General features: G+C 37.7%; 1 protein-coding gene across 1 annotated transcript in view; it reads left to right on the top strand.

The window, feature by feature from the left end:
* The window catches only part of UNC13C (unc-13 homolog C), a 201,073-nt gene that overhangs the window by 122,457 nt on the left and 51,613 nt on the right, over positions 1-27,003 (top strand). The window contains exons 17-21 of the mRNA XM_068958236.1: positions 4,695-4,780; positions 20,605-20,731; positions 21,837-21,933; positions 22,915-23,058; positions 25,354-25,431. Coding sequence (XP_068814337.1) covers positions 4,695-4,780; positions 20,605-20,731; positions 21,837-21,933; positions 22,915-23,058; positions 25,354-25,431 — 532 coding nt within the window. The remainder of the gene's footprint in view (positions 1-4,694; positions 4,781-20,604; positions 20,732-21,836; positions 21,934-22,914; positions 23,059-25,353; positions 25,432-27,003) is intronic.

Consider the following 27,003-nt stretch of genomic DNA (forward strand, 5'->3'; position numbering starts at 1 on the left):
TCCAAGAGACGCTGAGATATGTTTCACATTAGATTTCAGGTACAGTGTAAGTCAGCCTGTCCTCATCACACCTGTATTGGAATCAGTAACACTGCTGTCATGAAGGAGATCTGCAAAGCCATTCTGCCGTGTGTCACACTGCAGAAGAGACCACGGTGTCTAATGAGATTTGCAATCACTGGCTTGTTCCTCAAGTCCTAGCAGTAATGCAGCTAAGAGTGCAAGATACCTTGCATTACATGCGGTGTGGAGGTCAATGGAACGTTGTTCCATGCCCATCAACACAAGGTCTGGGATTTGATATAAGAAGTATTTAAAACATTGTCTGAAAGGAGCCACCTCTGCTGCAATTAGTGAAGCTGAATCAGCTTCACTGATGGATACAATCGGATTTAACTCAACGAAAGATCTCAGTTCTGGCACATTGTGGAAAAAAGCTCCTGTTTCTGATGCTGAATGTTTAACGAAGCACATAAAATTTTTGCCTGCCTGAAGTGCTGTAAGGCTGTAACTTATTTTATTGAGATCTATTTTAGTATCCCCACACTTCTATAAAAGCTCTGTCAAATGGAAATGAAACGGATAATCGAGACTTTTGTGGGTAATTTAATGTGTTTTGAAATGCACGTTTGAATGGAATTATTTGTGTTTATATTTAAAATACAGACTGCTTGCTTTGAATTAGGAGGTCATTTGGTTTTCAATTTTTGTTTTATCTGTGGAAATCTTAAAGATTTTTTTTTTAACTCCAGAGTTTTTTCAGTTGCTTTTGTAGAGGAGGAGCTCATATAAAACATAACATATGTTACTGAAATAAATTTCAAGGGGAAAAAAACAAGGGAAGGTTACTCAAAGCAGTGTACCATGAAAAACACAGTTACCGTGTTAGCAGTTAAAGACCTTAAGAAGAGACCGGATCATGGTTCCTTTATGAGTTAAGCTACTAGTGCCTGTGTTGTATTTAGCATAATAGCATATTGAGCGGCACTGGGAAGATCATAGCCCTCAGATTGAAGGAAGTGATGGCTCCCTTCTGATCTGAACCTGTGAGATTGCACTGGGAGTATTGTTCCAATTTGGGTTCCCCAGTGCTAGACAAACATTGTCATACTGTAAAACTACACCACCAAGATGATGAGGGGCCTGGGACACGTGATGTATGAGGAGCAGCTGAGGTAGCAGGCTCTATTCAGCCTGAGGGAAAGATGACCAAGGGCAGTGCTAATTGCAATCTTCAAATTCCTAATGGATCGTTATATGGTAAAGACAGAGCCAGACCATTCTGAGAAGTTCACAGCAAAAGGATGAACACAATTTGCAGGCAGAGGAATTCTGATCGGATATGTGGGAGAAAGTCCACGTTCCACCACTAAGAGTGGTCAAACATTGGTACCTGTTGCCCAGACAGGTTGTGGCATCTTCATGTTTGGAGATACCCAGAACTAGGCTGAACTGGCCCAGAGCAGCCTGATGTGAGTTTGAAGTTCTCTCTGCTTTAAGCTAGGCGACCTTCAGAAGTCTATTCCACCCTAAACTGTTCAGTGATTCTACAAAAATAGCTGCGTTAGCTCAGAACAGCGTCCAGTCAGCTATCCTTGCAGCCACTACTGGATGCCTAGAGGAAGAGTGTATCACAGTCGTCATTCCTCTCCTGGCAAGGTAATGGTTGAAACAGTAGCCCTAATATTGTATTCTTTCTGTTTTTTTACCCTATCGTAATTTTACCCCATGACAATTCTGTGCTATTTTTTGATACAGCTCTTAGCTTTTCTTCCCTTCCTTTAATATTCAGAGCAAATCTTCTGCCTGCATGATGTAGTCTGTCAGTCCTGTAACAATTTGTACATTATTCATTAAAAGGATAGCCAACTGCAATTATATATAAATATTACTTAGGTAAATTTAAACCAAAGGGAAAATCTATTCTCAGGTTTTTAATGTTAACAAATGCAGAAATTGGTTGTAAATAAAAAAAAGGTTAGATTTTGCATTCTGTGCAAGAAAGAGTAATTCATGCAGAACTGCTATATCAATTGCACTCTAATAATCACTGTCAGATCCTCTGTAAACTAACAGTATTTGGAAAATATAAAATCAGATTATCTACACAGTATAGCTTTCATATCTCCATATAATTCAGTTTTCAAACAATATAATTAATATGTATGCAAAAGGAATTTTAATCCTGGTAGATAAATTCTGTTTATTCATAAATTCCTTTTATAAGTAGTAAAATTTGTTAATAAGCAGATTGTGCCTGATGGACTTTGCAGTACAAGATATTTGTACTGTTTGAAATTGTTGTACATCAATGAACAGGATAAAGAATTCAGGGCAGAGTAAAGGAATAAACACGCGTATTTTCTTGTGGCAACACAATTCATATGAATGACAGAATAAAAGAGAGCCATGAATCACATATGAATTGATGGTTGCTAACACGTCAAAACGATGTTTGCCACCATTTGCATTGGGCGTGTCTGTCTAAGCAGGGCTGAGCTGCAGTAGTAGTCAAACTTGTGAACGTAGTGTTGAAAGCTAGAAGTTTAGTTTACTTATGAGATTGCATCTGTTACCAGCTCTGGCATGAATATTCTTCGTAACTATGAAAAGTGAAAGAGCAACAGTGTTATTTTGCGGAGAACGGAAGGTAGCGCTGAAGCCAGTGTCCTGTAATAATGATAAGCAAGTATTTTTACTTAATTGGGATTAGATTCTCCAGAAGTCAGATTATTAAACGGTATTAAGCATTCATGAAACATGAAAAGTTTAGCTGAACCCTGTTGAGCAATGCGATGTCATTTGAAAGCATCATGTATTGAGCATAGCATGTTTGTGCTTGGAGAAGTGTGTTTTATGGGTAGTAGCATGACACAATGAGATCTACTGGCATGTTAGTTACTCATTAGCATGTTAAGTCAATTTTTCTGGCTGAAAATTTTGATTAGGTTGATCGTCTGCATTATATTACCAGTGTACTTTGGACAAATTAAAATCTGTTACTTGAGTCTCTGAAGAATACACCTACAGGAATCATAGCTGTCATGAGGCAAATTAATTACATGTGAAGAGTAAGTGATTTATACTAACATGAATTGCACTTGCTGTTCTAAAATCATTTTTATCACAGTAATTTCCCACCATGAGATCACTGTGTTGGATAAGATGAAACAAATACATGGGATTGGCCATCAACCTTGTAGGGTCTATACAAAAACATATCCATGTAAAGATACAATTGCAAATTTCCCTACCCTAGGCATGGAATAGAAGGATTTCACTGGTATGCCCAGATGAGGGTTAGGCATTAAGTTTATGTTTCTCAGGGACGCAGAAGCTTCTGTCTCCTGCAATCCTGTAAACCTAAGGTGCCTAAGTTTAGGTACCTAGCTGAGACTGGGTGGGATGGATCGATGATTCTCTGTAGAAGCGCAGTAATTTAAGAAACATAGTGAAAGTATAATTGCAGTTTGTACATGCAGGTATTTTCACGAGTTCAAATATGCATACATATATATACCTCTAATCACACAGGTGCTTTTTTATCAGACCCAGTCTTACCTTATGGCCACCTTTACATTCCAAACAGACAAAATCTAGTATCAGTACTGAATAATTCTTTCTTTGGTAGTGAGAACTTTACAGTTTCTTACATTTTTGTTAGAATTACAACATATTTGCTGAATTTGATTAAAGCTTCAATAGAGATGAAAATTGGATCAAATTCTCTGCTAGTGTAAAGTGGTGCAGTAGATTCAAGCCAAAAGCCAAACAGCTCTGTGTTTTTCTTCGTGAGTGTGACCTTTGATGATTTTACGTATTTATGGTGAACTGCTAGTGTATTCATATAGCTCTCGCTGCACCATTATAGTGTAAATAGTCATTTTATTGCTCTGAGCTTCCATGCAGTAATTCTGGCTCTTGAGCTGGGTCACCTGCTTTCCTGTTGTGTGCCCTGAAAACTGCTCGTATTAGTGTCAGTCCCACTTCTGGAATAAGGACAGACTTTTCAAAAAGGACAGACAAATAGCTCTCTTTTGAAATCTGATGTGAAACATACAGTATCTGTCACTAAAATGTCAGCTTTGCTAGTAGCTAACACTGAAGCTGGTAACTGAGAGATCAAAGCTTTGCATAGAATAAGAAGCAATTGTGCATCTATGAAGCAGAAGTGAATGAAAACTCACTTGCTTTCGATAGCACCAATATTTAGAAAGACTGTTTTTCAAAGATGATGTAAGACGAAAACTAAAAAGTTTTAATTAAGAGTACGCATTTTTCATACGTTGTATGTTGTTGACTGATTCATCCCTTACTTCAGAGTGCTCTGTTGAGCAGTGAAAGCCTTCAGATCTGAGCCAGTCGTTCCAGGTTTTTCATAAGTCATCTAATTTATCTTTGGAGTTATCTGCAGGATAGATCTGGTTCTCGTTTTAAAATATGTCATGTGATGGAAATGATACAACATACATCTTACTACTTAGCCAGGTCCCTTACATTAGGCTGCAGGAAGTTTTTATTTGACAATTGGTCAGTTCATATAGTATTACAAAACAGAAAATATAGTACACTGCATTCTAAGGATATTATTTTGTGGAAAATAATTATTTTGCGGCAATATTTGCCTGTCTGCTGTACAGCTGTAAACATAATTTCTAGCAGCAGGTGCACTGATGTAATGTGATTGATTGCAGGTTCCCTCAAGAGCTGAACATGGGAAAAATCAGTGCTGAAATCATGTGGACTCTCTTTGCCCAGGATATGAAGTATGCTCTAGAAGGTAATTAATACTGACTATTAATTATATTAGCGAGGTCACGAAGACTGATTTCCAGTGCGAATCACACCTGGCATCAGATTTCTGCATGTGGTAAGAGTTTTCTGATATACTTGTTTAGCTGTTTCCTGGGTCAGTAAAAAAAATGGAGGTTGTATAAAGGAACAAAATCATTTTATTGGGTCTGTATAGAGTTATCTGTGGAAGAAAGAGACAAAGAAGTGTAACTGCAAATGCTACTACTTACTACGTAAAAATCATTAATATCCAAAGCAACACAAATATCCTTGCTAGAAAGCATTATACGTATCCTACATTTGATTAGCTGAAAGTTGTGAATGTGCCCATAAGAAGCATTTACAGAATGAAGTTATGGAGAAGACACACAAAGAGATAATTAAACCTTCTTTTGTGCTCTGAAGACAGGTTGTATTCATTTAATCTCCAACAGAATCAAATGCAATTCTCGCTTTATTATTTAGGATAGTAACTGTGGTTAACCACAGGGAAAAAAATAAATGTTTTTTTTTTTCTTTAGGGCAGGTGATCTCCAACTGATGCTTTTAAATCCACTCAATAAAAATGGTTGTTGCAGAAAGCCAAGTAAATATACCCACCCCCAACTTAAAAAAAAAAAAAAAAAAAAAAAAAAGAACTGAAGAAAATAAATTAAGGGAAAAATTCTGATAAATAATAGAAATACTGCTGGTCCATTTTGCCAGCTGATTATTAGATAGTTTTGAAATCATGTGTCTTGAACTATCAATTCCTCAAACTCTCCATAACTAGTATTTATTTTTGCAGAGCAAAAAGTTGTTATGGTGTTAGCTGAACTTCACTGATTTTATTAATCTATTAAACAGATTTTGGATTTACATGTCAGAGACATGTAAAATGAAAGAGTATTTTAGTTTCCATCTGACCCCAAGACTATAGCCAAAAAAAAAAAAAAAAAAGTGAAGCTGCATGGATCAAACTTGAATGTGATTGGAAAATTTGTGTTTTGGATTTTAAGATATGTAGTGAAATTTATTCTATTGGCCTTACAAACTTTTTTCTCCAAAAAGGTGGGGGAAGGGAAGGGAAGGAAAAGGATAGTATCTCGGGAAACAATTGTTAAGGCATCAATCCAGTATATACTGGCAAACTCAGGGCCAACCTCAGTGATGTGTGAGGAATTATAACGTAGAGCAGTAGTGTTTTCACCAAAGAACATACAATTTCTCTCATCTTCATTTAGAAATTAAGAACAAAACAAGGGTTTACAGTGTCCTCCAGAATTTTTTGCTCATGCAAGAGCAGGAACAACTAATTAGAACAAGCCAGATTTTGTGATTTTTGAGTAAGCAAGACTCGCATTGTCTTCAGCCAAGCCTGCTACTAACTTCAGGGAATGTCTGGTAGTGGTGAAAATAAGTATGGGGCTGGTTTTAGACAACAGTGCAACTCAACAAGCATAAAGGAAACAATATTTGAAGATTAATTTCTGTATTATTTGCTCCAGAAGGTCTAATATGATGATTGCAGTGTGGTGATAGCATAATCATAGATTTTTATGATGATAAAGAAAAAAAAGAAAAGGCGAGTAACTAGAACAGTTATTAATGGAAGAATTATTTTGTTCCTCTGCTGTTGTGCATTTTATTTCGTTAATTATATTATTTGAATGTGGAGCTTGTACATTTAGGGCAGCAAAAGAATTTAAAGATAGGAAGGAAGGGAGGAAAGAATTCCAAGAGCAGCAATTATAATATGTAGAATGAAAAAAGAAGCAGACATAAGAAACTCAGCCCAAGGTGCAGGTAGGAGAAGAGCTGTTCAAACGGATATTTCCAGGGGGTCTTATATAGTCTGGTCAGAGACAATCAGGACAACAGGTTCAAGAAAGCCAATGACAGGGAGAGGATCATCCTTCAGGAGAGATCAATAAAGTTAAAAGTTAGCAAGAGCTGAGAAGCATGAAGAGAAAGTGAAAGCCACTGGTTTTGGTTAGATGTTGTTCCTGGAAGTATCAGTGAGAAGAGTCTTGTGTCTGGAGAGGATACAAAACAGGAACAGACATGAGAAGATAGGTGTTCGGCAACTAAATATTGTGATTGCACTTACAGATAGCTAGCATAGAGATAAATATGCATTTCCAATAGCATTATATTGTCATGCTTTCATAACTTCGAATGTATAGTACATCTGTCTGTACACAGGCATCCCTCAGCATCCTAATACATGATAGTGTTTTAGTTATTGACCTGTACATGCTGTTTATTGCAACTAGGTAATTTGCCACAGACTGCACTGTTTGCCAAGTAGAGCTTATTGGTCATTCAAAAGGCTTCAAATCAAGCAGTGTTTTCTATCCTGCTTGTAAAGAACAGAACAGGAAACTCTTCAGCAAGAGTCATTTATACAGTTTATGAAGTGTGGTAGGCCAACATACTGTTTCTCTCTCCAACTTTACTATGCCTTAAATCATTAGATTCTTTCTCTGGATATCCTACAATGATTATGAGTTTGATGCTGCAGTCATTAATGGCAATAAGGGTTGTGCCTTTGAATTCAGTGGGATTAGGAACAAGACCTTAAATATTGTTACGCTCAATCCTCCCATTTTCAATGGAGTTCATCATTAAAATGCATTGCATTCTGCTATGAAAACCATGCCTTCTAAGTTATTAACATAGGCTACCATCTGTTCCTATGTAGAGTCCAGGGCTGTTATTGCAACCTTTGCCTGATCCAATTTAATATTAATCTCCACAAGCAGCAGCATTGTGTTGCCTTTTGTGTTATAAAGTTGATTCCTTTTTCTGTCTGATCAAGAAGTGATGAAGTAGTCCCACATCATTTGCAAAGGGACATGATAAACAATGAAATTAGCTTGACCTAGATCTTGTTTCTGGCTCTTTCCCCTTTACATTCCCAAATACATCCAGCCACTACTCTCATCAATGTAAACTCAGGGAGCAAGTATGTCATAACTCCATTTGCTAAGAGAAGCCCAATGCCAGATCACCTAGTTCATGCTGCAATTTCTCTCTTTTTGTCTGACAGCAGTGAGAATGGCTGTTCAGGCTGGGGCCTCTGAACAGCCAAATACTCTTGCATTAGCTCAGGGGCTGCCTGGAGCTGCAGCTGCTGCTGGGGAGAGGAGAGCTGCTTCTCAGCAGTGCTGTTTGCCCCCTTGCAATAGGAACCAGTAGGCTCTGGGAGCCAGGCAGCAGCAGGCATTGCACCTCTCTGCCTTTCTTTTCCCTCTTTGCGCTCTTGCACAGAATTAGGCTGGCTCTCTTTGACAGACAGAGGAGAGTGATATAGGAGGCTGCTGCTGTGAGATTGATATCAAATTGATGTGCCTTGCAAACAAGAGTGCTCTACAGCCTGATATTTAATTCAACACTTCATTCTATGTTTTCCTCCCTTTTAAGTTAATAACAATATTTAGCTTTTGAAGAGTATTAAAAGTTTTATGCAAACTTCAACAAAATAATTCAATACCAGTTCTAATTCTTTTTCTGAAGCTTGGAATTGTTTTTATGTGTAAGTTTTTTTCATGCAGAAGGTGTCATGTTTTTTTCTCTGAGCAGTGACTTCGTTAGATTTGGCTGTTTTTTTGGGTTTTTTTCCCTCTCTGCAGGTTATTCATAAAGCAACAGTGATTTGCAGGATTGAATATATGTTGTTGTTTGTCATACAGTTTATACAAGCGTATTTGAGCTTATAAGATGTTGACCTGGGGAGGAATAACCCCCTGCACCAGTACAGGCTGGGGGCTGACCTGCTGGAAAGCAGCTCTGCAGAGAAGGACCTGGGAGTCCTGGTGGACAACAAGTTGACCATGAGCCAGCAACGTGCCCTTGTGACCAAGAAGGCCAATGGGATCTTGGGGTGCATTAGGCAGAGTGTTGGCAGCAGGTGGAGGGAGGTGATCCTCCCCCTCCTCTCAGCCCTGATGAAGCCTCACCCGGAGTACTGTGTCCAATTCTGGGCTCCCCCGTACAAGAGAGACCTGGAGCTCCTGGAGAGAGTCCAGCGAAGGGCTACTAAGATGATTAAGGGCCTGGACCATCTCTGCTATGGGGAAAGGCTGAGAGAGCTGGGCCTGTTCAGCCTGGAGAAGAGAAGACTGAGAGGTGATCTGATCAATGTGTATAAGGATCTGAGGGGAGGGCGTCGAGAGGATGGGGCCAGACTCTTTTCAGTGGTGCCCAGCAATAGGACGAGAGGCAACGGGCACAAACTGAACCACAGGAAGTTCTATCTGAACCTGAGGAAAAATTTCTTGACTGTGAGGGTGGACTGAGCACTGGAACAGGTTGCCCGGAGAGGTAGTGGAGTCTCCTTCCCTGGAGAGATTCAAAACCCGTCTGGACGCGATCCTGGGCAACGTGCTCTAGAGGACCCTGCTTGAGCAGGGGGGTTGGACTAGGTGATCTCCAGAGGTCCCTTCCAACCTCAACCATTCTGTGACTCTGTGCCGCAACTTTTACACTGTCTAATCCTCAAAGTATTCTATTTCTATGGTGCAAGTCAATGGGAACGGGGCCAGAATTTCACCAACAATGCAACTGATTTGTTTCTGACCTCATATGACAACAAATTTGTTCCTTTCAGTGCACAAAGATATGAAGGTTAAAAGATGATGAGAGAGTAAGGAGCTGAAATTAGCCACACAATATAAAAAATATCTTTTTTCCTCTCTGTCCTCAGAAATCACTTCACATCTTTTGTGTCTCTAACTTTTGAATAGGTAAGATGAAATGTCCAAAGCTATCCAGTCTGTAAGAAAGAGAACATTCAAATGGCTGTCATTGTGATAATCTAGTACCTCTGTTGTTTGTTGCTAGAAGTCAAGATCAGGATGAGGCCAGAAACGAATTAGCTGTTGTGTAGTTACAGCAGTAAGACAGTCTCTGTCCTGCAGAGCAAAGATTCTGAAGTGCCAGGCCTTATAAAAATAGAAGAAAAAGAAAATCATTCCGCTGTTTTATGCCCTTAAAAATAGGTTTGCTTTTTTAGTTTCCTTCTATTCTCAATGCCTAGGCAAATACCGTCCTTTTGTTTCTCTGACAGATTCCTCTTTTGTGACAGAAATTGATAAATTGATTTGAAAGAGAAGTGGCAGGTCCAGGAGTTGATGCCAAGCACAGAGACAGCACAGAAAAAAGCACAAAGGCTAAGGCTGCCCAGAGAAAGGTTATTGCGTTTCAAGTCTGTTTTCACCCCACTTTACAATTTACAAAGTTCTCCATAAGAAAGAATATAGCCTTGGCTTAGAGGAAGACTATAGAGCAGATTTGTGCAGGACTTGTATGGGAGGGAAAGCAGGGCAGCATCTACTAGAACTGAGGGTTTCATCAGTATCAAACTGTGAAACTTTTCAGTTTTAATGAATGAACACATTCCAGCAGCTGTGTTCCATCATCATTTTTCAGAGACCTGATGAATGAAGAGTCAAATTTAGCTTCTTGGGGGCTTCAGAGAGAGAGTGAGAACAGAGACAAGCAGATTAGAATTGGGGAAAATAATGATCTCTTCTTTGGCAGATAACTTGTAAAATTGAATGTGACGTGATTGGAGGAAGAGGGGAGTTAGGAATGTGATTTGGTCAGCATAACAGGCAATGATGATAATGATAGCAGCTACATTTTGTACATTATGGAAAGCTGAGTTTTGCGAGTAGGAGAATCTAGCTGAGTGCATGTAACAGAGAGACCCCCAAGCTTGGCAAGAAGCAGTATAGCCATACCAAAATGGCACTACTTTGTTGAGGTCACGCTAATTAAGAGAGATGAACAGAACTGTTTTGAGAACCTGAGTTAGTCTTTCTTCATGGCACTGTATTGTGCTGTATTAACGTATCAGTTTACTTGGCACTACCTAAGGAGCCTCTAGTATTGCTCTGCCTTGCATTGGGGGATATGCTCACTGTATCGTTGAATCATCTGCTAAACCATTTTGTTTGCTTTTGCGTACTGAATCATAACTACAGCAAGTTCTATTGAGCGTTTACACTATATTACAAGCCTATGGTAATCTTAACAAGTTAAAGCTTCTTTATTTCTGATTGTGGGTGTATTGGTGATGCCAGATGTTACTGAAAATAATGGAGTACATCAGTGAACACGTGGCTTCATGATTTAAATTTAACTTTTTCATTCTTAATAATAACACTGTATTACCCCTTGTATTTAATATTTGAAGTTCTGGCCTTATTTAATCTCCTTTTAGCCACTGATTATTAATCTTGTTGGGGAACACTTGTTATTAGCTCTTACCCAGGCAGTTACTGGTCGTAGATCGTTTGTGTATAAGCCTTTCCTGAAAGTTCCCTAATTGTAAGCAAGACTGTCACATTTGCTAGCACTACCATGCTGGGATATTAGACAGTAAAGGATGGTTTAAATGAACCCTACATTGTTTAATAATTAGGCATTATTTATACATCACAGGGCTCTGTCCCTCCCACAAGCCAATGAGTTGAGTGGGAAGTATGCAAGTACGGGTGCAGTGTTCTCTTCAGCTCAGTTCTCTGACTGTATGTTCTTTGAATATTATTGCTCTGTTTAGCTTTCGTGGTACGCAGGTTTCAATCTGATGTGATACTGAAGTGTAGAAGCTAAATATACACTGAAGTTGATCTTATTAAACTATTTGCTGTACTGGCATTTTTGTTTGTGTTAGTTGCAAGCAGGATAGAGCAAGTTTATGCTTAATCAGGCTGTATATCTTGTAGCTTGAGTTGTCTTGTGGGTGATGCACACTTCCACTTTTCTGGAAGTGCTGTAGCGTTTGTGAAGAAGTGACGTTTGGGGCATCAGTATAACACAGTGGGGGAAAGATAGCAAATACAGTGTTTTGTAATAGAAAATATCATTATTTGTGGCAGATTAACACACCCCTAGTGATATTATATGTTGCATCTCTTAGATACTGTGTATCAAAGTATTTTATGTCCTTGAAGTTCCTGTGAGGCGCTCACCCCTCCCAGAAAGCTGTGCACAGCTCTGCCTTTTCTGATGCTACTAAGCAAGTCGCCCTGAGCTCACTTGTTCTTCCTGCTGTGAAATGTGAAGCGAAGCAGAACTTTCTCAGCAGATGGACCATCACTTTGAGAGCTCCTCCTTGAAAATAAAGAGCAATGTCACATCAGTTTTTAAAGCACATTGCATTAAGTCAGGGATTGATCAGCCCCCTTCAGCTGCAGGCAAGGAGACAAAAAAGAAAAAACCCTGTAAATCCATTTTTTCTGCCCAATTCAGAATGAGACAATCTGCCTTCCTTCCCAGGTTCTGTTTAGTGAGGAAATGAGACTCTGGTTAAGAAATCTGTGAGCAAGATCTATGCTGCCTATCATAATTTATCCACACTCCCTTACTAAATTCACTTGATCTCCCTATACCTTTGCTCCCCATTTTTAAAATGAGAATAGCACAATTTAATTAGCTCACAGAGATGTTCAAGGCATAATCCATCGAGTTTGTGAAGTGTTCAAAGATATTTTGATGAAAGTTTCCAAGCAAATGCAGAGGAAAGAATGAGTATGTAGCAGTATCTTGTGAAAGGTAGAGTATGTTTCTGAAAGAATTGGGAGAGGTTTTTTGTCAGTTGTAGTGAATTCACTCTAAGGAAGGAAGTAGTGACAGAAGAAATATTTCAGTTTTAGTTTTCAGTTTATTATATTAATCTTGACACAAAGAGCCTTTTCAGAAAGGGCAATAGTACTTCAGATTATCAAAATGAATTTAAATTATACTTAATTATCAATTAGTTATGTCCTGCTCTGTATTTCAGTTAATAACCACTGAGTTCTGTTGCCTTTAGCGAAGTGTAAGAACACTGGGATGAGAAGTCTTGTAGAGCTAATGCTTCATGCTAAATCAGTTACAAATTATCTTTCTGAGTTTGCGTTTTTCTTCTTTCATGGCCTGATCCAGCATGTTCGCAGTCTTTCTGTTCACCTTAGTAGCAGAGGGCTTAAGTCTGTGATGCTATTGCTGGGTTTTGTAAGTTTTCCCAGAAAAAAAAAAAACTTGTTCTTTTAATAGAAAACTCACTTTTCTTACATATAGCTTGAGTTATTTGTTATAAATACACTTACCCTTCTGAGCCATAGCTAGAGTCACAGCAGGCACTGCCATTCTGTACCACTGCAGCACGGTGTTAAAAGTCAGTGTTTTCCTTAGTCCCAAGCCTGCTAATTTATAGACCTATTCTGTTTGGGTTTTGTTTTGTTTTTAAACCTTCTTTTCTATGAAGATGATTAAATGCCTCCATGCTGTCAGCTCCCACCATGGAGTCGCTGAAGCGGGCACTGACATGCAGCACCTTGCCTTCCTGGGGTGGAGATACATCCCGCAATGTTCCAGGATTCTGACACCTTCTCCAGAAGGGAAATGCTGCAGAGCTGCATATTTTTAGTCTATCTGAAGGCTGCCATTTTATCTGCAGAATATTTACAAGTCAGCAGCAGCACAGCTATGCACATACCTGGGTGGCTGCCAGTTAGGAAACTGTAATTTGGTCTGCATGGCCTGTTCAGTACATGGCTTCTCTGTAGAAACTGTGTGCCGGTTTATATGCCAAGAGCTATATCAGTTAAAGCCAATTGTGACTGTGGGTTTTGTTCACTGTCTTAGAACTGAATTGAGGCTGGCAATATATTTCTTACAGGTCACTAAACACGATTTAGCTCGTTTTAACAGCTTTCATTGACTCCTGACTTGAATCATTGACCTGAAAGTGAGATACAGTGTATCCTATTACCAAGTCCCTGAACAGTCCAGACCTAAACGCTTTTAATTGTTTTGATTGCAATATATACTGCTATCCAGAAGCCCTTTCAACTACATAGTGTATCGGTAATGAACCTACCAAGGTATGGAAGCAGGTATATGAGCTGTGTACCACAAAAAAAGAAAAACATGATTTTCATTAATACTTGCAGGCCTGTCGTTTGTTGGAACATCTAGTCCATTTGTGGTAACTGTATATATATTTCTAGTCAATTGCTTATGAAGTTTTATTTAAAAATGTAGACGTGTTCAGTTAAATTAAGATCAGTGCTATACATAACTTTTACTAGTTAGCGTATGATCATGTAGTAGAGTTTAATTGTGTTTTTTAGATGTATTGCAACACTAAGATGTAATATTGTTAAGCTGTTTTGCAGATCTTGGAGTCTGATTCCGTTGCTTGTTTATACCAGATCAAAATTTGGCCATGCAAATTCAGACTTCATTGTATTTATTCCTCAGTGTATTTACATAGTCATGTATGGTGGCTTTCCATTGAAATGTTCTGTGTTGGCAGTTTTCCTCTAATTGTCTAGCACTGAGTTTGTCTAAAGTAGCTGTTTCTGGTTGTGGTAGTTCTGCACTGATCTCATGTGGTGTGGTAATTACTCTGTTACTACCTGGTTAACTTACATTTTGCCACTTCACAGTGAAATAGGAAGTTTAGACGTTAAGAAAGGAATAACTGCAATGGCAAGTTTGGACGCTATAACCAGAATACCCGCATTGGAATAGACGATGGCAGAGTAACCAGTGCATTGGGGTTAGGTACCAAAAACCATAACTTCTACCTTTATCCGAAAAGTAGCAGTTCCATATAGTATCCTACTTGGTGTAATGTTGCCACGCTGATTCAGAAGGAGGAACACCAGGTGTTAATGAATCAGCATTATTCCTTTCTATCTCTTGTTTTTCCAGTGACCGTAGTCAATTCGTGCCATGCCTGTACTTCCTAATTGTAGGGCTGAAAGTTCTGAAATAGCAGGTTTTCTGAAATATCATTCAGAAATCAGAGAAATAGACAGAATATGCAGCTGGTACTCTTCAGAGTGACTGGTAAGGAATCGAGTGCAAATAATATGGAGGTATGTTACTACAGTTGAAAGTAGCATCTGAATTTTAATGGGATATTTTCCTGCAGTTAATCCGGACACAATTCCTTTATGCTTAGTCTTAATCTAGAGAGGCCATTTCCACTTTAAAACATTATAATACAATCACATTTACTTAGATAACATTTAAACCCATATTTTTCAGTAACTGATTGTTAGCTAATCAATTTAATACACATTAATATTCTTTATCATAGTTACCAATCTTTGAAACTTTGTCTTTAGAGTCTAATTGGAAACTTTTTGTTTGATTTTCATATATATTTATCTACATCTCCAATCAATTTGGTCATTTTTACAGACAAATGTCTTCCTTGCAATTGTTGTTCATAAGGATTTGAATTATTCTTTACATCCATCTCATCAGAATCATTTAAGCAGTGTACTTGTATCTCATTTCAAAAATAATGGCTAGGAAACGACTGTGGAAAAATTTTTTGCTCTCAGCTTTCGTGACCAGGTAAGGGAAAATTAGAACTGAGCAGACTGCCAAATTGATTGTCTTCCAATACAAGATGCTCATCTTCTATGAGGCGTGAGGGATTTTAGATTACCCTTTTTTTCATTTTTATCAACTAATAAATATCAAAATTTTTATGGATACTTGCAGTAAAGGCGTTACCTAAAGGTTTAAAAGGAAGCAGGATTCTGCAGCAAATGGAATTCTATTCCAGTTTACTAAATGGTGTCATGTCCTTAGTGTCAAGTAAACAGTTCTACTTAACAAGTCGTCATTATGGGTTCATTGAGAAAACACTATGACACTGTAAACGTCAGATCAAAACTTAATAGCTGTGTTGCAGTTTCTCTTTATTTGTAGAATAATACACATGTAGCACGTGTATTGACTTATACGTTTGTGTAGGCATCTGTTCGTAAGTATAGATTCTTCATTTTACAGTCTTACTAGTATTTTTCTCATCAATTCACGATGAAGTAATATGAAGTAATGTGCTGTTAATACTAATGGGAACTGCAAATGTCCCTGTAATAAAACTCAGTGGATTAATAGGTTGCTTAATAAATATGCTGCACTACAAGGAATGTTTCATAGCAATAGCAGCACAAAAAAAAAGATAAATAATGCTAGAATTACTATACCAGAGACCCCTCTTATCTAGAATCAGTTATGAAAAAGGTCTAGTATTTCTGTCATAATCTCAGCTGAGGACTTTTGCAGGCTGTACAATTAGCAGTTTTATTTCAAGAATAACTCAGGTATTGTAAGAAACAATTTCACAAACCAAGAGTAGACTTTATTAGAAAGGCTTGTACAGTCGCTACACCTGTCTTTCAGAAAGTCCAAAATGGGTAAGTCTGTATAGGAAAATACGGTGCCAGCTTTTCTTCTAGGAAGAAAATACACACATCCAAACTGAAGACATAGATCTTGTAGTGTTTCAAACTTGCATTAACTTGTGTAAGCTTTTCAGAAATGAAGAAAGCATTCATGGATCCCAATCTAAATTCCAAGTGCCCATAGTAATGCTCCTGTGATTTCTAACCTTTGGAAAGGTTTTTATGTTTATGTCCAGATGAATCTATCTGATATGCAGTTAAAATTTTTGTGAGCTGACTCATATGTGTGTCTATATTTTTCTCTGTTTTTCGGTTTATATAAACTTGACTGAAAATATACGTGGATACAAAATGTCTTTGTAGATAATGTATTTGTATTTTCTGATTTTCTCATAGGTTAATATCTGGAATTTAGGATGTAATTCCTGCTTATATGTAGCTGCAAGTCATATTCTCTAATACTTTTGAAATATTCTTTCCAAGATATAACAGCCTTGATTAAAAAAAAAAATCTGAATTATTCCAGAATGGTTTTTTTGCTCTTTTCTAGTTGAGTATAATTAGGTCTTAACTTGACAAAGAAAATATAAATGAAGGATAGTGTATAAGTTGTACTGTCTTGGACAAGTTTGCCCATCATTGGCAGCAGCTCATTTCTAAACTGAAATAAGCATTTGCTTGGTTTGTGATATTGTAGCAAACATTCTTAAGTTGCATTGTATATAATCTAATAGCTCGTTCATGCAAAACTTGAATGGAAAAAATGCTATTCATCTCAGAAATTCAACTCAACTGTGAATGCAATATATCTATTACACTTTTTGTTTTATAAAGATTTAAGCAGTAGTTGCGTAGAGAGTTTGACTGCAATAAGATTGTTCTCAGACAAAGATTGGCCTCACTTAGAAGAACTACCTTTGATTGAGCAAATGCTTGGTCATCTAGGTGTCTGCACTAATAGCTTGTGGAAAATTTCCTACCAATTGGAGTATTAGGAGTACTCTAGAGTGTAGAGTGTTAGGATAGCTTTCCGAATGACAGTGATGGTGAATACGGTCTCCTGGTGAAGTATACTGTTAGTATTTAAGTGCCTTTTGGAACTGGATTCACAGAAATAACTGGAATTGGGTCTAGATTATGGCCAGCGTTCTCACGTTAGACTCCTCTAGCCACAGGTAACCTCCAGAATTATTATTTTGATTTCTATGGTGGTTGAGCTCTGTGCAGCTTGCACTGAGGCTAGAATAAAAGCACAAATGGTGACTTAATCTGAGCAAGAGCTAAATAACGCCTTGGCTGTATGCTGACCTTAAAAAGAAATAGCTAATTCAAACTATCTCTTCAGATCCGAAGTTAAACACACAAAACCCCAAGGTACTTACTTGTTAGCAAATTAATTTTAGTTTTTCAGCAGTCATCTATGTCTTACTGTAATGACTAGCATCAAATTTAGGAAAAAATATATTCCCACGTGTACATCTTGCAAATATTTGTGCAGCTGAGGTAATTATACTAAGAAATTGCAGAAAATTGAACATATATATGGCTGTGGGCGTGCATGTATACAAAACAGTTATGGCCTTTTGCATGTGCAAATATAAATCTTTTGCCTGAACATCAGTGCTGTACCATGTAGGTTAGAGTATTTTGCATCATTTATTATATGGCCTGAAATTCATTCCTCAGGTCTATAGAATGTAAGATCCATGATAGTAGGTGTACATCTTTCTCTCTGTGGTTCTGTTCAAGGGTAATAACCAAAGATATTATGCTAAGGAGAATTTGTGGGACTCTAAGTAGCAATTGGACGTGAACAAATGGAATGTTAGGACAGGAACTGATTTACTGCTTTTTCCTGAGTTTGATGAAAAGGCACGGAAGGTGCAAATGCTAATACAATTATTAAACAGACACTGAGAGAGCCCATAGGGGCTCTTCATAAGCTGATTCCCACAAAGGTTAGTAATTCACTGCGTAATAATATGCTTCTGAAACGCTTTTATTTATTGTATGGTTGTGTAGAGCAAGTTCTGAGATACAAGTAGAGCACTGGAGAGGCAAAGATATAGCGATTATAATCTTGGAAGAAAGATGAACTATAAGGGAGTCTGTCTGTCTCTCTCAAACAGACACAGACCGAGGGCAGTGCCTAAGGCAGAAAACTGAGATTTTTGCAGGTCCAGATTTATCCACTTCAGTTGAAGATTCTGATTTCACTTTCTGAAAGACAAGGAGTCATCTCTGATGAGGCTGAACAGATTTTCAGAACAAACTACTTTACTTTTTCACCATGAAAAATAGATGTACTTTGAGTTTTTAATAACAAGATACAATGTGTAAATTTTCTACACTGTGCCAACTGTGTCAACATTGAATATATTTCAAGATGTAAATAACTCTGTACTTGCCAACAGATGCAGACTTAATTTCTACGCAACATAATTTGGGGGTTTGTTTACACAGTGACATGGTTCTTGAAATTTGACTTCAGGTCAGATATACCCTGAGCTATCTTAGTGCTAAAGATGAAAACAGTATTCAAAATGCTTTTGGAGGTCATATATACTCTGTCGTTTGAGATGTATGGAGCTCTGTTGAATTTTGAACGTACATGAAAGTTCTTAATCTCACTGCTTTTCTGATTTTTGTCCCATCACAAGAAAGGAGAGATGCAGAAGAAACTGATGATTATCTGATGATGGAGGAAAAATAGGGCTGGAGCACTCTCTCCTTAATATAAGCCACTGTCTGTTGCATATGTGCACTTTTTTGATGCTTGTGCTGGTAATATAAATAATATGCATAGATAGTATAAATTTAATGAATTATTTCCTTTCTGATATTAACATGGTCATCATGAAGGTTGGGATCATTTATACTCAAGAGTAAAATTTCCTAGGCAATTATGGCATTACAGTTGAGGAACTGGTTAAATGTTTTAGTTTGTAAATTTAATAAGAATACGAATCCTAGTTGTCAAAGTTAAATATGCAGTAGATCTGGCCACTAAACAAATTTTAAAGTGAAAGAATTTATGCTCTCCTGAACTCTGGGAAATTGACACTGTTGTTTTAATCAATTTTGCATATAATTTTGGGGTTACTATAAGAGCAGAAATTGTGGGAATTTAAGTGAGTTTGTATTTGAATTTGGCTTCTCATTTCAACAAATATGATTGTATCTAATTTGCTTTATTTCTAACCTTAAAACGGTGTGTGAGGTTGGATAACAGAAATTTAGCTTGCTTTTTTCTTTTGACTCAGTATTGCAAATTCAAAATCTAGAGCCACATTTGTTTCTGTAGCGATTTAAAAAAAGCACGTGGATAACTAGTTGATTTTTGAGTTAAAAATTAATTAATCTCTTTAATTAGTTAAAAATTAATTAATCTCTTTAATTAGGAGATTAACGTTGTTATTGAGAAGATTGTAACTGAGGCAGTTAAATATGTCCCTGTCCTGTGATCTGATGAGCAACGTATAAAATTTGCTCTTTGCTTCAGTTAGCAGCTCACCTCCTAAGTGCTACAGGGTTATCAGGTTTGGCTTTTTTTTCGTTTCCACCTAACCTGTTTCTGTGAGCTGACTCCACATTAATGTCGCACCATGCCCTGAATAGCATGTCATTACACAACTACATTTATTTCTCTACATATTTTATTTGTAAAAGAGTACTGGTTCTCTGCTTAAACATTACTTGCCGATTCTTAAATTAAATCTGTATGTGAGATTTAATATCAGCCCTTGCAATCAAAACAGAGTATTCCAAGGGGAATCAAAACAGACTATTCCAAGGGGGTCACTTCCGAGCTACTCAGTATCTCGTTTCTGTTAGGTTTCCCAGTCTTCCAGACAACCTGGCCAGCAAGTGTTCACTTGGGAGGATGCAAAGAAAATGCTGCTTCGTACTTTTATTCCCAGCCTTCCCCTTAACTCCCCCTCCCATTCTCTTGCAAACCAGTCACCTTGCAGATACTTTTTACATATGTCTGAATGCAGTGCCAGGACTCATGACATAATCATCTATGCATTCAGTATGTTGAAAATAAGAGGCCATTGGGAAGGCAGAGAAACCCATTTGAAAAACTTTAGAACCACTTGATTAACTCAGCTTTTCTGTTTGTGCCCGTGTATATAAATCAGATAGCTGGGGAACTGCAAGGTTATGTCCTCCTTCTCCCTCTTAACTGTATGAGATAAACGCAGCCCAACTGCAAAAGCAGGATTCACCGGTTCAGATATGACTGGCATTTATAGGTGTTATGTCATTTGGTTTCTACACAGCTATGTTCTTTCTTTCTAACTAGCATTTTGTAATAACAAAAGAAGAATGTGAGACAGGGAATCAGCTGGTTTGTGCGTGTCCCTCACTGCAGTGAAGAGAGTTTAAAAGTCTTTAAACAGACCAGACCTACTTGTGGTCTGATCTGTTTCTTTTGTTTTTGCCTAAGGGTACTAAGAACCTGAAGCCTGCAACTGTGGGTGTTACTACCTCTGAAAAAATCCACCCAACAGTCCTTTAAAATGCGAGTACTGTAGTATTATGTCACTAGTGCAGTGAGGCACAGGCATGTTATTTATTGTCAGAATGTTATTAAATGCTTTTATTTCAACTCCTTCTATTACAGAACATGAAAAGCAGCGATTATGCAAGAGCACAGATTATATGAATTTGCACTTCAAAGTGAAATGGTTTTATAATGAATATGTGCGAGAACTCCCTGCTTTCAAGGATGCGGTGCCTGAGTACTCCCTGTAAGTAGTGAGCAGGGGAGTCTCCCGTGAGTTTGTGCTTCATGCAATGTTTATTTTGCTCAAATACTTATCCTGAAGTTTGTGCAAGATTTCAAGCTATGCCATTTAAAAATTTTTTCAATATACTTTTCACCCTTCCTCCCGTTAAATTGTTTATTCTCTCAAATGAATTGTTCCAGGTATTAAAAATATTATTAGCTATTCTGTATGACTGTTTTATTCAACTGTTGTAACTGAAGCTGTGCATAAATGACAAAACCTGTTGGCCAGAAGATGCCTGAGGAAGGTAGGAAATGTGGAAATAGCAGCAGTTATTTGTTGTAGGTCCGTACATTCATTTCATATCAAAATCTGGGCTAAGATACAATGCTAATGTATCCTAATGGGCAATGCTATACTACTAAGATGATTCTTACTGCGTTCGGTTAATATCCTTCTGGTGTTTTAAGGTTCTCCTCTTTTCCTGAGATTAATACATTCAGTCCTATGCTTTTGTATAAGCTATCTTCATTCACATTCCTTCATCTTCTGCAAGCCTGTTGATTTGTCCAGATGGTTTGAGGTCTGTCATTGCTCTTAAAAAATCCTAAATAAATTAAAGAGAAATAAAACACACTCAATGGTTTTATTAAAGCAAAGCTTCCTCCAAGTTATTACACACCCAATTAAAAAAAAAAAAAAGAATGTTAAACAGTATCATTAGTGATAAAAGACATTCTAAAATAAAAAGCGTGCAGAATTTGATACTCCACAAAACATGGCCTTATTTCTCAGCTTGATACTGCTGATTCTGTTGCTGAGGTAGACCAGAGAGAGTCTGTATCACTTTATTCCAGTCTCATACATATTCTCTTACAAAGATAATACAGCCCGAATTGTCTGTTGTTTTGGGAATCCTGTCACAAGAGTAGGGTAGAGCTGAAGCTTGAAATATCTTGTGGTGGGCTCACTGTCTTTGATGGCACAAAATTTATCTAGGATGAGAGACTTCTTAGGGCTACAACAGATGTGAAGGTACAAAGTGCCCAGCTGCTGAGTGGGATTCCCCTTCTTCTCACAGGATCATTATGGAATTTACTTGGCCAAAATTATTCTTAATTTTCAGGTGGTTTGAACCATTTGTCATTCAGTGGCTGGATGAAAATGAGGATGTCTCAATGGAGTTTCTTCATGGCGCACTAGAAAGAGACAAGAAAGATGGGGTGAGCCCTTGTTTTCTAAAAGAAAAGAAAAAGAGCATATTAAGGCAAGACAGTGATTTAATGTTGCAAAACCTGAAGTGCAGCTGGTCCTGCAGTGCCCTTATTAGACCTCACAAGCTATGCAATCAGTAATGGTACGCGGAAGATAACTCTATGGACAAATTCCAGGTCTGGAAACATTTTCCATCTGCCTAAATTCCCCTTAGATTTTGGGTTCTTTTTTGCCTGATGGTTAGTGATATTTCATGCTGTCCTTTACATACTGTGCTCTATTCTATGAGATGGCTATTTTTCATTAGTTTAATAAGTGATTCCTGCAATATAAGATGATACTGTTTCCTTATTGGCTAAAGAGACCTTTTGTACAAACATTTTTTACAAAGGGAAGATGTTTATCATGGTTTTCCTTAATTATTTCAGCAAATTTTGTATTTAATGTATAGCAAGAAATGTCTCTGGGAAACTAATCATATACAAAACAGAGTTATCAAAGTTCAGATTCACAAGTTTGCAAAGTCACAACAAATATGGATTTCAGAGATTATCTTACTGCAACTGCACTGAAGATCCTCCAGGTAAAAATCACAGGTGTCTTGAAGCTGGGGATGCTTTGCTTTTGACATTAGACTAGTCACTCTCCTAAGAGAGGATGGTGTTCTCAGCTTGCAGAGAACAGGTCTGCTGTCTCCCTTTGAGTGCAAAAAGGGAAGTACACATAGTGAAGGTTGTAAAAATGTCCTGATGTCATGAAAGAGCAAGAACTTTGTGTTCATTTTTGAGTGGATTGAAAAAAGTAACATAAATGTGGAAAGCCACAATTCTCAGTATTATCAGTGAGATTTTTTTAAATGCACATTTTTTTTCTTTTACTACTTTTGACTCTAGGAGGAATTTCAGGTGTAAGAAATTCAGTTAATACAGTTTTGTTCTCAGGACATAGTTTCCAAATATTAACGCATTTGAATGTTTCCCACTCTCTAGTTTCAGCAAACATCGGATCATGCCCTTTTCTCTTGCTCTGTGGTTGATGTCTTCACGCAGCTCAATCAAAGCTTTGAGATTATCAGGAAACTGGAGTGTCCTAATCCAGAAGCACTATCTCATTTAATGAGAAGATTTGCAAAGGTAGATTAAAATCAATGCAATTCAACCGAGCTTCAGAGAAAGTAACATTCTGTTGCCACTGTACTTAATTTTAAGTAATTCCATGTTGTTTAGAAGCAATCTCCTTTAGCTCTGACTGGGATTCTTAGAAAAAAGGAATTGTCTGTGGTTTGTTCTTCAGACAGCATCCTACGACAGTGTTTTTCATCTACTTTCTCAAAATCCTTTACCAAGAAGTTATATCCTCTCTCAGATTTCATATATATATATATATATATATATATGTTATGCAATCCTTTATTATTCTTACTAAGCACTGATCACTATTTAGTTAATGGAACAACTCAGTGAAGTGCAATTATCTAATCAGTCAGTTCAGGGGAAGGGAAAATTCAAGGTATGACAACAAAGCGTTGTTTGAAGCCCTGAGGTGGCAGTTCTTACTCATCAGCATGTCAGTCATGCAGGGACATAGTTTATTCTCATCAGTTATTTTAGAAGCTTAGAGGATTCATGTATTTCTGCAGGCAAATTGTCTGGCCATTTCATCTCTCATTTTTAACTGGAGTTAAAATTGATTTTCATTTTTCTCTGAATTTATTTGGAGTACTTTCAAGAAAAAGAAAGTCAAAGATTAGTTAAGATCTGTTGCACTTCCAGAGAAAAAATAAGAAATTGGAAGCCTAGCATAACTTCCAGTTCTCCATTAAGGTTGTGCCCTCAGTGCTGTAGAATAGAAAGACAGCTGTCTTTGCACCTCTGGTATATATTCCCTGACCTCTGATGAATGGTGGAAGGGGTATGACGAGGGTGTGGCAGGATGAATAGGTATGGCCTACAATCTCAGAAATAAGGAAGAACCATTGATTCGGCACAAATGCGGACTTTGACCCTACGTGCTGGGCAGGAGTCCACCAGGAGTCAGACTGTAAAAGAACAATCTGCAAATATATATCTTGTCCACTGAACAACACATGGAGACACTTAGAGCTCTTAGAGCTCTTCTCCCCAGAACCCTCTGCTGAGAGTTTTGCTTTAGGGTTAGAGGCAGGCCTAGTGGATAGAAGACTGTCCCAGATCTCCGGAGATTCTGATTCTCTACGTAGCTTTTAAGATTGGTCACTTTTTACTGAAGGTGTACTACGTCATCTTGCTGTGATATAAAGCATCTCGATATCTGTTGATGAAAAGTGTCATATCAGAAGTGGATATGATAACTACCACTGCCCATTAAGTTTCTCGGAGTGCCCAAAGTTTTATGTTGCGCTTAACACATACAACGCTCCACCAACACTTGATAATCTCCATTTTACAGGCTCGGTCACAGGGTAGACTATAAACATTAGTTTAAGGGCATATTTTTGTGAATCCCAAATTCAGGCGCATTTTTCTTTCAGAAGCAGTTCCTGCTGAGACCCTATCAGCCACATTCTAGCCTTGAATGGGTATTAAGGGACAGGTTTACAGAAAGCAATGCTTTAAAAATGTGCCGTTTTGCTTAAATTGTTGAGAACTTTCACTTGAATATTGAAAAAAAATTGCCCCAACTTCCTGTTTACCATAATTAAATGGAGACGGAATTTTGCATAGATGAGGCAACTGCTCTGTAGATATTTTTGAAGAACAGTGTTATAAGCTTTATAGTAAACTGATCTGAGAGTAATGTGAGTGAGTGGAAGGGAAAAGAGTGAGAGGCATGAAGGGAAGATTGATTCAGAGTGATCAGCATCCCGTTTCTACTAGGTTTCTTAACCTGCTGTTTGATGAACTTTGGATTTTGTTAGGCCAGCTTTCTTTGTGAATTGCAACATTTCCTCAAAAGCTTTAGCATTCCATTTACACTGCTGATGGCTATGAAAAAATTTTCTTTTACATTCATTCCTGTACTTCCTTGCAAAATTTTTTCATCTGCAAACAAAATTCACATTCACCTGATTATTGTAAACTAAGCTCATGTTGCCAGGCTTTAAACAGTGCTCCCTTAATCTTATTTTTCCATTATATTTTTAATATAGGCATTGTCACCCTAGAGGATTTTTTGAGCTCATTTCTGTTCCATTACGTATGTAGCACACTGCAAGAAGTTCTTCAGTGCTCTTCCTCAGTGCTTCTCAAAGTCAGGATGACTAAAGTAAAGCCTCTCTCCTATTGAAGATTACATTCTGTTAAGAATGACCTACCATCTGTTGTTCAGGGATTTGAAAACTTTTAAGCACCTGTGTAATCTGTAACTTATCCACTCCTCCCTTTTTGCTTTAAATTTTTTGTTTGATATGATGACATTTATCATTTAAATTATTCTTCTCCTCTTCCTAGACTATCAACAAAGTGCTTCTTCAGTATGCTGCAATTATTTCTAATTACTTCAGTTCATACTGTGATAAAGAAAATGTGGTGAGTAAAAAGCTATGTATTCTATTTCTGCCTGAGAAATTGCTTTAAAGTGACTTAACTCCACTTTTTGAAAACGTAATCACTTTTTGTATATGAGAAAAGACATGAACAGAGGAAAGGAATCTTGCTTCTGTTTTTTTACAAGGACAGCATGTTTTCATGGTCACTTACATAGCTGCGGAAGAGTTGGGATAGGTGGAACTGGCTCAGCATCCTGGTTAGTATCTTCAGACATAGCAGAAGAGTGGAAGAGTGCTGGGGGTGGGGTTTTTTGTTTTTTGTTTTTTTTTTTAATGAGATTACCAGACAGAGTATCTGGATGTAATCTAGTACAAAGTCATAAGCCAGAAGTGAAAGTGGTAAATAAATCTTCACCCCTTTTTTCCAGACACAAGAAAATTTTCATTTTTGTTTGAGTTTTCATTTTGCATCAGCTTGCCTCTCTTTATCAACAGTATTCATGGGAAAGTTTATAAGGTCATTGTTCCTTCTGTAGGGAGTGAGTGTACAGTTTCCCACTACTACCACTGTCTGTGCTCTTTCGATGCAGTAGTGAGAAGAAAATGATGTACTATTTTTTGCCTTACTGCTTACAAAGGGTTCCTTAATGATGCACCAGATTACTGTGGACTCAGAAATAAATAAGATATGCACACTGAAGGTGTAGTTAAGCAAAGATAGACATTCTCAATAGCTTAACATGACCAAGGAAGACTGTTCTTGAGAACTAACTTTTTTATGATATCAGTGGTATTCCATCAAGGCCAGTACTCCCAAGGAAGGCAATGTTTAGTGTTATGCCTACTGTGCTTAGCAGTATGTTATACTGCTATGTCATTCTGCAACTAGACAAGTAATTGCAGCACCTTCCTTATGCTGTTCACCTTTAAAGGCACAGTCTTTAGGCAGTTCATACAGAGATCTCAGGTGTTTTTGCCACATTCCTGTGCACAACTGGAGGACGTACTCCTCCTCGCCAGCGCTGTCAATAGCATGAGGTGTTGTCATAATCTAGAGGTCATCGACATACACAATAACAGAATTCAGAAATTTAGCACAGCTAAAGATCACCTGTTTTGGTTCGTCTTCTGAACAGCGTTGTGCATGACTAAAAGTATTAAATTTTCAGGCCACAGGGATATATATGTATTATTAAGTAGAAGTTTTATAGGCATGGTTTTTACTGGAGAATCACTTTTATTATATGACATGTCATGTCTCAGACTTTCTTCCCACTTCAGATATTTTAAACCATGAATCCCTTTATTACAGTAAACACACTGAAGAGACCCACTTTACTGGATATCCCACACATCTTGCTCCTAGCTTTACTTAAATCTTGTCAACATTGGAAGAGATTAAAAGCACCAGGCCAAGCCTGACGAGCATTGTGTGAGAAGGATCAGTCCTATAGCTGTATTAATGCTGGGGAACACCAGCAGCTGGTATCTGACAGAGTAGCACACCATTTTGCCCGGTGCTTTCCCATAATCCAGCAGGATGTTTGCATCGTTCAGTCAAGGCTGCTTCTTCAAGCACTCTGTTCTATTCCCGAAGAAAGCATGGACATCA

The sequence above is a fragment of the Struthio camelus genome, chromosome 12 (assembly GCF_040807025.1).
Source record: "Struthio camelus isolate bStrCam1 chromosome 12, bStrCam1.hap1, whole genome shotgun sequence".
In the NCBI taxonomy this organism is placed as follows: domain Eukaryota; kingdom Metazoa; phylum Chordata; class Aves; order Struthioniformes; family Struthionidae; genus Struthio; species Struthio camelus.